General features: G+C 41.4%; 1 protein-coding gene across 1 annotated transcript in view; it reads right to left on the reverse strand.

Moving 5' to 3' along the window:
• Positions 1–3,907: 3,907 nt before the first annotated feature.
• Positions 3,908–14,269, reverse strand: part of SPARCL1 (SPARC like 1) — a 42,947-nt gene continuing 32,585 nt past the window's right edge. Inside the window, exons 3-10 of the mRNA XM_060147543.1 lie at positions 13,048–13,218; positions 11,684–12,661; positions 10,325–10,397; positions 9,266–9,384; positions 8,915–9,035; positions 7,282–7,418; positions 4,967–5,115; positions 3,908–4,127 (exon numbers count right to left, since the gene is read on the reverse strand). Of these exons, the coding sequence (XP_060003526.1) occupies positions 3,923–4,127; positions 4,967–5,115; positions 7,282–7,418; positions 8,915–9,035; positions 9,266–9,384; positions 10,325–10,397; positions 11,684–12,661; positions 13,048–13,218 (1,953 nt within the window). The 3' untranslated portion in view covers positions 3,908–3,922. The remainder of the gene's footprint in view (positions 4,128–4,966; positions 5,116–7,281; positions 7,419–8,914; positions 9,036–9,265; positions 9,385–10,324; positions 10,398–11,683; positions 12,662–13,047; positions 13,219–14,269) is intronic.

The raw sequence follows: 14,269 nt of genomic DNA on the forward strand, positions 1-14,269 counted from the left end.
TCAATATTTCCTTTTTTTTTTTTTAACGGGCCCTTCCTATTAATGTTTAAATATGCTGCATATCCAGCCTTGAGAACAGTGCCTGGTACTATGTAGACCACCAGTAAAGACTTGTTGAAGGAATGAATGCATGAATAAATGATAAGAGCTCAAGCCTCTTATATTCTCAAAAATGCTTCCCTCAACTCTATATCCCTCTCTAGCGCATTCCTGCTTTCAAACCTTCACTCTTTAGCCTTTCTTATCTCCTCTTCTTTCTTATGTGTCTTGCTTCCATCTCTACCTTTCCACAAAAACTGCTCTTCCAAGGCCATCCAGGGTATCCTTATTTCTACGTCCAATGAATATTCTCAGTCTTTTACCTTACTTGACATCTCAGCAGCATTTAGCACTGTGATCTCTTCCTCCTCTTTGAAACACCTCCTTAGATATGGCACTATCCTCTTTTTTTTTTTTTTCCTGCGTTACGCGGGCCTCTCACTGTTGTGGCCTCTCCCGTTGCCGGAGCACAGGCTCCGGACGCGCAGGCTCAGCGGCCATGGCTCACGAGCCCAGCCGCTCTGCGGCATGTGGGATCTTCCCGGACCGGGGCACGAACGCGCGTCCCCTGCATCGGCAGGCGGACTCTCAACCACTGCGCCACCAGGGAAGCCCACTATCCTCTTTCCTTTTTTCTTTCGGGAGACTTTTCATTCTGCTTCATGTACTCCTTCTTCCTCCTGTATCCATCATCTAGATGTTGTTCCTTGGTATTCAACCCAAAACCCTTTTCCATGTAACTCAGCACATTTTCCTAAGAAAATTAATTTCCTTCCCTGGTATCAATTATTTTCTGTATGCTCACAATCCCCACATATGTATTTCAATTCCTAAATTCTGTCTTGAAAAGCAGGCCCATATATTCAACTATCTTCTTTTTCATTTTTATTTTCTTGGCAGTGCTGCACAGCCTGTGGGCTCTTAGCTCCCTGACCAGGGATCAAACCCCCGCCACTTGCATTGCAAGTGCAGAATCTTAACCACTGGACCCCCAGGGAAGTCCCTCAACTATCAGCTGTACGTTGTCACCCAGCGACTTCAAAATTTAATGTGTCCCAGATGGAATTTATCTTTTCCCCCCAAACCTGCTTCTGTTCTTGTGTTTTCTGTCTCAGTGGAAGGTACCTCTCCTCACCCTGCCTGGCCTGTGCCAGGAACCTAGGCATTGTACTTCTCTTCCTCTCAACCTAACTGCCTGCTTCCTGCCTCCACGTATTTCCTATGAAACACTGTCTTATTATTTCTGCATACTGTACATCTTGAATATGTTTATATTCTCAACTATATCTTGAATATATTGATATTTTAAAATATATTGGAATATGTTTACTTTTCTTTTTCCCTACTATAACTGCCCTAATTCAGGTTCTCATCAACTTTTGCCTGGGTTCACCACAACAGTTCTCTGGCTTATCCACAGTGTAACCAAAAGAATCTTTCTTAAGTACAAATCCAGTGAAATCACTCCCTTGTTAAAAACCCTTTTGGCATCCTCCAGTACTCTGAGGATAATGTCTTTAACTGGCTTAGTAGGACCTGCATTATGTGACTTATTTCCTCTGTTCGTCTAGCTTGAAAGGTTTTCCTAAAGATTAATGTGGATATATGTTAATCCACAGTATGTCATAGGCACTAAATAAATAAGACTCCTTCACCTCGTAATTGAATCCCATTTTTACACACAAGGAGAATGAGACTTGCTGAGGATGAGTGGCATGCCCTAATTTTCATAGCTAGTTAATAACAGAGCTGGAATATTTGAGCACATCTAGTTCAGAGCAAAGGAGGTTAAAATTCAGGACAACACTGGCTACAATTTATCTTGTCCTGTGGATTTCTCCGTCCTGAGGGAATACATTTGTATGCTTACAGATAGACATTTTTTTTCTCTCCCTAGCTGAATCCCAAAGCAGTAACTTGTTTCCATGTCCTGACTGAATATTTAATATCTGCTTTGCTGGCTTATTGTGTGATAATTGTTTCCCTTCTTCAAAATGTAATCATGGCCAAACCACAGTGAACAAACAAGAATGTTAGGAGCTTTGCGAGTCACAGAATTTAAGCCCTTCCTGCTTCTCCCAGACAACCCCCCAGCACAGGGCCTGAGTAGGCTCATATGCTGAAGAGCTGCCAGAAATTTTGAAAGGAACAGTGAAGTGCAACTGGTTTCCTTAAATGGCCTCTCTTTAAATTTGCCTTTGGATCACTCCTTTAAAATCACGTGCCATATAAAAGGGCATACATAAATATGTCCTGTCCCAGCTAAGTTTTTTTCTTGATAATGGTGGAGGGGAGGGGTCGGGGCAGCTGTCCTTGGGTACATTTTATCTTTTCAACATGGGAATTGGAAAAAACATTGTTAGCCATTTTTAGGGATGTATATGAATTTGTAAGTACTGTGCTTATAGAATAGGTGTTAGAAAGGAAATTGGCATTATTTGCATGAGACTGGGTCTTAATTGCCTGTTAATTTCCTATTGATGTTAATAGGATGTAAACAGTATGGGGTCCGACAGTCTCCACTCTGGCCCCCAATGATCCCCATCTCCTGTGGTCTCCCCCCACATTGTAGCAGGGTTAGACTGTGTGACAAACAGAATATGGCAGAAATATGTCACTTCTGAGATTAGTCCTACAGGGAACTGCGGCTTCTGTCTTGGACTCTCTCTTTCTATCTCTGTCTCTGATCACTTGCTCTGGAGGAAACCAGACACCATGTTATGAGAAGCACCGTGCAAAGGACCACATGGTTAGGAACTGAAGCCTCCTACCAATAGCCATGTAAGTGAGCTTAGAGCAGATCCTAAGGCAGATCCATCCAGGTGAGGTCCTCCCGGATTCCTAATCCTCAGAAACGTTGAGAGAGATTTTAAGCTTCTAATCTTTAAGGTAATTTCTTGCGCAGAAATGGACAACTAATACACAGAACTAGGTGCTTACAAAAAGATTCATTCTTTGCTCATTGCAGTTGTACTTATTTCACAGAATAACACTGTAGAGGAAAAGGACCTTTTCTGCTTATCTATTTATCAGTAAATAACTAACTCCTCATATTCCAACTCTTTCTTTCCAATTTCAAGCCATCATACATATGCATAAAGAATATTTTTAGAGTGAAGTTCACACAAGTTACCTCTTTTGGGGAAACTCTGACCTTTGATGAACTTACGTTTCTTTATTTCTTGGCTGCATAGTCATCCTACGTATACGTATGTCGTGAACACATGGGTAAAACCTCTGCTTTAGAGATTTGATTTCATTGTTGATTTACATTCTGTGAGCAGTTTTGATTGCTCATTGTTTGAACACCTTTCATATCTCGATTATTAAAAAACAGCCTTGCTCATAAAAATCAACTGTAACTTAGGAAAAGAAAAGGACATAACCTAGCAAAACAAATTAAGACATAACCTAGCAAAACAAATGTCTAAATTTAAATTCCTCCGCTGCAGGGGAATTCCTTTTGGATTAAAGGAATAACACCTGGGCACAACTGGTGACAATCTTTAGTGTGTTGGTACTCAATTCTAAGATTCTTCTGGCATCTCCCATTTTCAGGATCAAGCTTGCTGTTTTACTCTTCACATATGATTTTTTAAAGTTTGGCCCAATACTCAGGTTAAGGAAGGATATAAAGTCCTTCCTTCCTTCCGTAGAAAGGTAGCCTTCGGAGATTTGGCGCAGCTCTCTGGATTCACATCACTTTCTTAGGCTTAGCCAATTTCTGAGACCTTAGTGCACTTACCCCTTAAATATTTACCCTTGCTACACTTTGAAACAGAGATCATAAAGGGAGTAAGAAATAACCTTGCAGTCTGCCACCTTGTGGTCTCTAGGTTTCAATTTGAACACACAGCAGGACCTGTCTATGAGGGCTGCAGGCTCAGGGCTTATCTGGAGAAGAGGACACCCCCCTCCCTGGGCTGATGATGAATTTACCTTCTTTAATTTCAAAGCAGTGACCCCACTCCTCCAGGGTGATGTGCTTATCCTTGTTGGGGTCACACTCTTCAAAGAAGCGCGTTATGCAGTGTTCCAGGGGCACCAGAGATGCCCGCAAAGGAGCGAGCTCAGAGTGGGTCAAGACCCTGCAATGAGATAAATGGCAGCCAATTAACTGAGTTACTAACTTGTGTATGAAGAGCTAACTCTTACGACCACCAAGGGCATTTTTCTTCCCCAAGGCTGCTGAGGACGGCAAATAAGGAGTGCGTTCATGAAGAGCTACAAATGAAATAAACGATTTGTGGGTAAGACAGACAGCTTTTGGGATGTCAATTCATAAGGTTTCCTTCTTCCCTAGGAACTCTCGTCCCTCCACCCTAAATTTATAGGGCTGCATCCCAACAATCATGTTTATACAACCTGGCTCTTACCACTGGCAGTACTGGATCATTCCAGACGTAGGTGCTTAATCCAACTGGGGCCAATCAGATTAGCTTCAGAATTTAGGATCAAGAATGAGGAAGAGTGGAAAGAGCCTCTCGGGAGGCTGGACCCTAACATGGAAACTTGGGAGCTTGTGGAATTGTGGCCATATTCTGTTATGGTCAAAGCAGCACTTTTCTTTTTTTCTTACATTTTTTGGATGTGGACCATTTTTAAAGTCTTTATTGAATTTGTTACAATATTGCTTCTGTTGTATGTTTTGGTTTTTTGGCCGCGAGGCATGTGGGATCTTAGCTCCCTGCCCAGGGATCAAACCCACACCCCCTGCATTGGAAGGCGAAATCTTAAGCACTGGACGGCCAGGGAAGTCCCTCAAAGCAGCTTTGTGTTTAGACTCATAACCATATTTGCTTGACATTTCTGTGTTCTAAAATGGAACTGCGAAGTTTCGTAAATCTGTTTAGAATTCTTGGGTACAGATAACTAGACATTGCATCAGGGAGATGACCTAGTTAACGGGAAGGTGGAAATTGTTTACCTGTCCCTAGGATGTTGATCCAGCTCACTGAACTGCCAGTGTACCGGATACACATACATGTGGTAGTTTTTCTTAAAGTCTCTTAAGAGAAGGTCAAGTGAGTGGTCCCCAGCCAGGAGTCTCTTTTCATCCAGGTAAATTTTCTTGACCTGAGATTAGGAAGGGAGATGATCATTAGAGAATCAGACAAGTGTAATGGAATTATCACTTGCTAAACTTTACTTGAAGAGTATTCCTCACATGACAGAGGAAAACAAACCCAGAATGTTATTTGAGAACAAATTACATGCCTTCTAATCAACACTACAGCTTTCTGCATAGAATAACAGCTAACATTTAAAAAACCCTGGGGTTTTCAGAAGAAATTTAAGACTTTGTTTGATCTTTTAACCAAGTGATGTTCCTCATATTTCTTAAAACTATGAAAAGGTTTTAATGAAAAGGGCTGAACGGACCTAGACAAAATTGTTCATTTGTTGGTGAAAAGTTCTGTTCTTCCCCACTGGCATACTCCATTCTTTTTTTTTTTTTAAGATTTATTATTAATTAATTAAACTTATTTTTGGCTGCATCAGGTCTTAGTTGAGGCACGTGGGCTCTTCGTTGTGGTACGCAGGCTTCTCTCTAGCTGTGGCGTGGGCTCTGCAGCTGTGGCGTGCCAGTTCCAGGGTGCATGGGCTCTGTAGTTTGCGGCACTCGGGCTCTAGTTGAGGCGTGTGAGCTCAGTAGTTGTGGCGCGCGGGCTTAGTTGCACCGTGGCATGTGGGATCTTAGTTCCCTGACCAGGGATCAAACCTGCGTCCCCTGCATTGGAAGACGGATTCGATTCTTTACCCCTGGACCACCGGGGAAGTCCTGGCATACTCCATTCTTAATCCTTTATGTATTTCCATCCAGTGCCTGCTGTGGCTCAGGTCAGCCCTGGCGTGATGCTGCTTGGCACCCCCATTGAAATTTCCCTGTTTTGTATCTAATGCTCTCAAGGCTGTCTGTGGCAATGTGTTGTTAAAGAGAGAGGATAGAAATTATTTAGGGGCAATGCATATAAAACTACCAGCTTGTGACGTTACCAATTAGTGCACTGAGTAACTGAAAGCAATCAGAACAGAACTTCTACTTGTTCTCATGAACACATCTACCAATTTCCCTCCTTGTCACCATGCGTGAAATTCCTTCGCTCCTCATCTACTAAGCCCAGCCGCTCACTGGTGCTCAGAAGCTCACCCCTTCTCATCTACTCAAGAATACCCTGTGGCAGCTGGGCACCCTTCCTTCTTTACTGGATTATTTCCAGAGGCATACAAACATCCTCTGCCACCTCCCGCTGGTAGATAGGACCCTTGGACTCACATTCCTGTCCACCTGCCACCCATTTCACTTTTCCCCTTTACAGCAAAGTGTCTTCTATACTTGCTGCTTTTACATCATTCCTCCTATTCTCTTTTGAACCCTATCCATTCAGGCTTTTCTCTTGCAAAAACAACTCCTGTCATGGTCAACTATGACTGTCATGTGCCAAATCAGGGGCCAACTCTCAGTCCCCCTCTTAACAACCTGTAAACAGCATTTGACACAGTTAATGCACACCCCCCTACATGTTTTATTTTTTTCTTTATAGCATGTTTCATCCCACCTGATATAACATATTTGCATAAATGTTTATTTGCATGTATTTATACATTTGCATGTATGTTCATATTTGCATACATGTGTATATAAGTATATATCATCTCTTTGCCTAGAGTGTAGGCTCATGAAGGCAGAGATTTTTGTTTGGTCCCTTGCTGTATTTCCAGCATGTAAATCAATTCCAGGTACCTGGTATATACTCAATAACTATCTGATGAATGAATTTTCCCTGGGAACTTCTAGGATTAATATTCTGCACTTTTTAATCTTAATATATTACTGACATTGTTAATAATGGATTTCCCTTATATCATAAATCTATGTCTGGCCTATAAAGGCAAAAAACACGTTTAGATTTAAATAATATGCCTGGGCCTGAACATATAAACGCTGAACTGAGGTTCATTCTGGTCAACAGAGTTTGCTCTAGGGATGAGTTCAAGAGCTCTTACTCAGGCCCCTGCCCTGCCTGTACGAATCGGGTGGTTTGGCTGTGTCCCAAGCTTTGAAGCGTGAATAATGACCACTACTATTCTGTTAATCCATGGGTGTTAACTAGGTGTGGTTTCTGATATGCAGAGGAAGGGCTGATATACCCCTCCCCCTCCACCCCGCCCCGTCCCCTGACGCTTTTTTCCTCAAGCTCTGTAGACAGACACTTAGGTAGCTGGCCGTGGATAACTTACTTTATTTCTCTGCTTCTCATTTAGATATCCAGCGTGCTCAGGGTTAGGTTCATAAAGCTGCATGAGGATATTCTTGAGCCAGTCTCTCATCCTTAGAGGAAACTGGTTCACTTCAAAGTCCGTACAAGCAGGAATAGCTGTTCCAGGCAGAAAGTAAATTGATTTTAATTTGGGGGTCTTACTCCGGTCCCAAGGACAGTCCTCATAACAGGATGCTTGACAACTTCCGGTGACTGACAGCATCCTCACAGCCCCTCCATCACAACAGTGGTCCTTCACCCTGGCACCATAGCAGAATTGCCAGGAGTGTTTTAAAAACATACCAGATGCCAGCTTCCTTTCAAAGAAATCCTGATTTGATTGATCTGGGTGGAGCCTGGGCATCAGGATGTTTTAAAAAGCTCCAGAAGCAATTGTGATGTGCAGCCAGGGCTGAGAACCACTACTCTAGAATCAGAGAGTTGGAATTCAGAGGTGGAGGTCACAAGAGCTATTTATTAGGAGAAAAGAGCAAAAGGCAGCAGTTAGCTTATACTGTGGAAATAATGTTAAATCTCAGTGGCTTAAAGGAACAAACATATTTTTCAGGTTTATTGAAATATAACTGACATACCACACTGTAAGTTTAAGGTGTGCCGCATAATGACTTGACATACATATATTGTGTAATGATTACCACAGTAATCATTAGTTTAGTTAAACATTTGTAACCTCATATAGTTAACTTGAGTTTTTTATTTCCTTGTGGTGAGAACTGTCAGGATCTACTCTCTTAGCAACTTTCAAATATACCATATACAGCAGTGTTGACTAGTATGTCGTACATCACATCAAACGTTTATCTCTCCATCCTGCTGCATGTCCCCTATAAGTTGGCAGGAGAGCTCTGCTCATCTGTCTCTCTGGGGCTCAGGATGGGGGAGACATCGCCATTCAGCATCATCTCAACACGAGGTGAAGACGGCATGGAGAGCCATACACAGCTCTTAAATGCTCTGTCCAGAGCTCCTATGGATGATTTTTGCTCACACTTCACTGGACAAAGCAACTCATATGGCTGCATCTAACATCAAGGGGGCTGAGAAACGGAATCCTCTCATGTGTCTGGAAAGACAGGAGAGGTTAGTGAGCACTGCTAATGTGGAGAATCACTTAGCGACCAGGAGATCCAAACACAATTGAGAGTATCCTGGGGAAGGAAGACAATTTCAAAAACTTCTGTAAGACTATGCTGTCACTAAAACTTCTTGGCAAAGGCTTAGCTTTTGGAAGAGGACGACTAATTTAACAAAATTCCAATGATTCATCTCAGTTATTAAGCGGATAACATTATCATAGTGGTTCTGAACGCTGACTGCACATTAGAATTGTCTTGGTTACTTTGAAAACAAGTGAAAAAACAATGCCAAGGTTCCAACCCAGTCCAATTAAATCAGAATCTCTTACAGTTAAAGCCTGGACATTATTCTTCTAATTTTTAAAAAAGTCTTCCCAGTTATTTTAATGTGCAGCCTGGATTCAGAACTACATTAACTTTTTGCTATTGTCGTCTGCATATATATGAGTACATATATATATGTATATAATTCAGATTCACCCAAAACACTTTCAGCAGTGGTGGTTAGACTCTTACATTTGCAGGCTCCAAAGTAATCCAGCTGCAGTTGGTGTCCCTTTTTGGTCCCCTCCAATCTGCACTTAGTAGCAAAGAGATGGCAGGAGCTGGCGTAGGTCTGATTGTCAGTGCTGCAAACCTAAGAAAGACAAGTAGGAGAAAAACCTCAGGCTTGGGAATGTTCACTGGGAAAACACTCTGTTCCTTAAAGTCTAATGAACTGCTGTTTCTATTGACTGTTGTTTAAATATTAGATGATAACCTGGGCATTCACTTTTTCCTTTAACAAAAGATTTCAACTGCAAATTACTTTCATTCAAATCACTAACTGTTTGATGTCCCTTAAAGACCATTTTGTAGAAGCCTTACTTGGTCAAGGAGTTTTGTAGGAGGACAAGTCACTGGATCTTGGCAAGCACAGTGGGGTTTTCCCTGTTGATCAGCCTTGCAGACGTGTCCTCTTTTACACTGGAAGCTCATGCAAGAATCTAACAGAAAAGTTTAGACAGGAAACATGGACAAAGCTAAAGTGAGTACGTAAACTCAAATTCATCCAGACAGTTCCATTTCCATGAATAAGAGAAGATTTGGGAAAACATTAGAAGCCTTTTTAATGGATGCGTTAATTTTCAGGTGGGACCCTCTGGCTCCAGACTATTTTGCATAATAGTCTAGATTTCTTTGCAGTTTGGATTGGGGATTTAAAAAGAACAAACAACTTTTCTTGACCTGCCGGCAATGGTCATAGTCTGACGTCTACAGAGCAGTGCTGTGCAAGTTGCTCAAAAGTTAAATAAGCCGTGAGAATTTTTATGGTTGAAATTCAAAATTTTGTGATTGGGGTATGTGATTAAGAATTAGGTCTTGGGGGCTTCCCTGGTGGTGCGGTGGTTGAGAGTCCGCCTGCCGATGCATGGGACACGGGTTTGTGCCCCGGTCCGGGAAGATCCCACATGCCGCGGAGCGGCTGGGCCCATGAGCCATGGCTGCTGAGTCTGCGCATCCGGAGCCTGTGCTCCGCAACGGGACAGGCCACAACAGTGAGAGGCCCGCGTACCGCAAAAAAAAAAAAAAAAGAATTAGGTCTTTATTAAATATGAGATCTCAATTCTAAGTTATGGATTTGAGTGTAAATAAGGTAGAATCAATTTTTCTTCTTCGAAGCAAAAGGACTTAGAGAAAAAGAATTCTAGCTTTTGCAGTAACATTGCAACCGGATTTCCAGTTTGTAAACACAGTTACCACAGTTGTAGATCAAATGTGCACACGAGAATGTCAACAATTTATGGGAGCATCTCCTTGGGGAGGAGTGGGCAGAGGAAAAATTCTGTGCAGTAGTCACAGATGAAGGCGTGGGGATAGCGCAACATAGCGCATTCCGTCTCTCTCCTCATATAGTCACAGACTGCTTGCTTAGCCCGTACTCACCGACACTGTGCACCCTTGTGTTGCCTTCAGTTGAACGGTCATCTTCATTCAGTGAGCTTTCTGCTTTCTTGGCCTTTATAATAACAAGAGCAGAAGTTGAAGTCTATTTTAGGGAAAGCCTTTACATAATTTATATTTCCACTGTGCGTACCTTCACAGAGCTTTTCATACTCCGATCGTTTCAGATCTCAGAAGGAGAAGACACCAGCCGCAGCCGTGGAAATAGACAGTAACCCTCTGAGAACAGGAGCCATTTCTATCTTTATGAACTGGGTTCAGTGCTATATCTCTGGGGGTTACCCAATAAACATTGGAACTAACATCAGAAGCGAAGTTGGAACCTCCCCTTTGGTTTGGGAAAACAGTAGAAATGTGGTATTACCATGTGATTCTATAGTTAAGACATGATTACATTAGTAATCTCTGTGACGCTATTGGGAAACGTTTCTTACCAGGTTTCTAAAATGTAAGAAAACTCCTGCCTTAGAATGGCAGCAGAGTTCTCAGGAATTGAAGTTAGGATTCACCTTGCCCACCAAAAGCTGTGCTAGGTGCTCCTGGTGGGTGGCTGCCAGAGTTTTGCATGAAAGCTCCAAATGATTCAACAACCAAATTGCAATATGTTTCTTCCCTTCCCTCACCCTGTTGCTGTTTCCCGATTATCATTTTGGTGTGTGTTTGCTTCAAAAAGCTGTAGCTGAAGTCTTTGCTCTTTGCCTTTATAGCTAAATCAATAAACATTGCTGGATCTCTTACGTTATTATGTTAGAGGCATTTTGCTAGACATTGGTGATCAACTTGACTATGACCTGGCACCTGCTATCAAGGCATGAGAGCAGCAGTTGTCCTGCCTCCTATCCCTCTTATCTATCAGAATTTACCACTCTAGTTAGTGCCAGGGACGTTCAACTGCCGGTATCCGCATCTCTGTGCCGGGAAAACCACGACACTCTATATGGCCTGCCCAAGGACAGACTGGAAGTGCTGGGGAATTCACACCTCTCCTAGTAATCCTCAGCTTCTATAAAAGCCATAGGTCCCTCACTCTCCAAAGGGGCTAATCCAGAGGAATGTGCTTTCCATGGCTTTAATTATGTACCGTTGATTAGCTTCCTTTGTTCCCTGAACTTCTCAAACAAACTGCACTAAAATCCAGGATATGCTTCTAGGGGAACCCAAATAAAACAGGCATTTTCAGACTAATGATGGAGATGTAGAGAAAAATAAATAATTATAATATATGTTAGTAATGTACTAAGAGATGAGCACAAGGGATTGCAGGAGCACAGAGAAAGGTCATGGCTATTTTTTGAAAAGCTAACCACTTTATCGGACAAGCATCATTGTAAACAATCTCACCCCTCGGTTTTCTACAGGTTCGCTGGTATCTACATTCTCATTCTCACGTGCTTTTTCTCTTTGCTCCTCATAGTTAATGTGATAGTAATTGGATTGAGCTCTTTCATTCTCCAGGAAAGCCTCGCTTGGGTTGAAGTACTCCTCACTCGCATTGTGCCTGGGGCCATCATCGCCGTCATCATCAGTCCCATGATTTCCGGGCATGATGTTACCATCCGTAGGCTCCACCAGCAAAGGCTCAGAAAGAGTCTTTTTGTCCATCTCCTCATGGTTGCTGATAACTTCAAGGCCAGGCTGTGCTTCTCGGCTCTGCCATTCTTTATCTTGATTGGGCTTACTGATTTTTGATGCAGTTTCCTCTTCCATCTCTGCATTGGAGTTTTCCTCTTCTTGTTCTTGGCCACCCTGTTCAAATTCATCTTTCTGCATCTTGCTTACTTGAGTTGGTTGATAGGACTCTTCCAGAATACCATCAGACTGTGTACTGTCTTCTTCCTGATTGCTGGTAGAATGCTGCTCGGGAACTTCTCTCTCCCTTTCTTGGTTATCATTGTGGGTACCAATTTTACCTGGCTCTTCCTCATCTCCATTTGGGATATTTGGACCCTGCTCTTGGTTTCCTTGAACATTTAGGTCTTGGCTCTGTTTGCTGCTCCCGTTCAACTGAGGATGTGAGTCATTTATAGGTTGTTCTTGGTTTTCCTCTGTCTCTGTGATGCTTTCTTGTTGATTAGAATCTACAGTGGGACTAACATCATGACCAAGGAATCCTTCGGGGAGCTTTTCCTTTGGAGGCTCACTCATATCTTCTTTAAGGTCCAGTGTACCTTCAGTTGGTGTATACTCCAAATTCTCAATTAAGTCACTTTCACTTTTCTCTTGATCCTGTAATCCCAGGTGTTGGCTGTGACTCTGGTCCTGATCTGCTGACTGGTCATGGTTTTCCTCCTCTGACTTTAGTACTGAAGATTTTTCAGGCTAAAAAGAAAAAAGTTTATCCTTGAAACAAATGATTATGTCATATCTACATCATATTTACAATTCATAAGCCAACATTGAATATTTCTTCATTCTTTTTCTTCACATAATGTCTTATAAACTTACTTTTGATGTTCTTCACATTCGATAGCTACAAGTTTAACCTGAACTTGAATTTTTTGAAATAAAACAATTATGTAGCACTTTAGCCCAAGAAGTAAAACTCATTAATCCTCACAATTCTGTTAGAGATTGGAGGCAGTTGATGTGATCATCATCTTAAAAAAATTAAACTTAGAGTGAATCAGGTAGTCTCTTTGACTACGCTTTAGAATTGAGACCTTGAGAGACAAAAGTCTGTACTAGCATAACCATGTTACTTTTACCTTATGAGTGGGATGGTCTTCTATGGATACTTCAGTTTCATTTTCTGCATCTTCAGCCCTTACAGTGGGGATTGCAGTGTGCTCAGATGTTACCAACATTTCAGCCTGTTGGAAGGAACTCAAGGAATCAGCAGTTGGGTTGGAATGATCAGATAGGAACCTTGCTTGTGTCTGAAAAAAATTAAAAACTGGTTTGTTATTCATGCCTAAATGTTAAAAATTTCTAGCTACTTTTTTCTTGTCATCATTGTTAGTAGTAATATATTTCATTTATACATGAGTTAAAAGATATTCTCTAGAATTTTTAAAGATACAAGCAAATAGTCAGAATATAATCTTAAGTGAAAACAAAATCCCAATCATGATGAAGAAAAAGTTATATATGCAGAGAATGGGGGAAGATAGGGCCAAAATAATTTCAATAATAGCAACCTTTGATTTTTGGAATTATTTTCTGTGTTTTTCAAACTTTTACAAAGCATTTGTACTTTATAATTTTGAAAAATGTTGTTTAGCATAAAGTTGAAATCAAATTAACCATAGGCTATAGCACTGTGCATTTTCTTAAATCAACTTTTAAGTACTCACTGATAATTAGCAGGAAAAGTTATAAACCCTTTATTCAATATTTGCGTACTTTCCTAACTCTATCAGTCTTATATTCATCAGGAAATCATGTAGTAAAAAAATAATTTAATCTTGAACTAATTGAAAGACTGTATGAAACAGGACACCAAGTCTAGTAGGGCTGAACAGCTATGGAGTATTATTTCCTTTACAGGAATAGCTCTATTTCTAGCAAGACTGGAGGCATAGATGAAGAGCTGGGCGGTGATAGATGATGGAGAAGTTGAACAACTGGACGTAGAGATAAGAGACCTTCCTTCAAGTCTTGACTCTGCTATTTACTATGTGTGGTGGTTTGACAAATTGTTCATCTGTACTCTCTCATCTCTCAAGGTGAGGTGAGCAGAAATATCAAGGTAAGGCTATGTATACAAGACATTTTGTGAATTTTAAGGGGTAACCCAAGTGAAAAATTACTATAGCTAGTAGTAATATCACACAGTGGTAACAATATGAACTGTCTGATATCTTAGGCAGGTATTCATCACAGATCTTTATTAGAGAGATACTGTGAACACTCATGTCAGACAGGTCCAGGTATAAGTATAAAACTCAGATTTTATTTGAATTGACTTGTCTTTACTCCATTACCAGG

The sequence above is a fragment of the Lagenorhynchus albirostris genome, chromosome 4, assembly GCF_949774975.1.
Source record: "Lagenorhynchus albirostris chromosome 4, mLagAlb1.1, whole genome shotgun sequence".
Taxonomy (NCBI): domain Eukaryota; kingdom Metazoa; phylum Chordata; class Mammalia; order Artiodactyla; family Delphinidae; genus Lagenorhynchus; species Lagenorhynchus albirostris.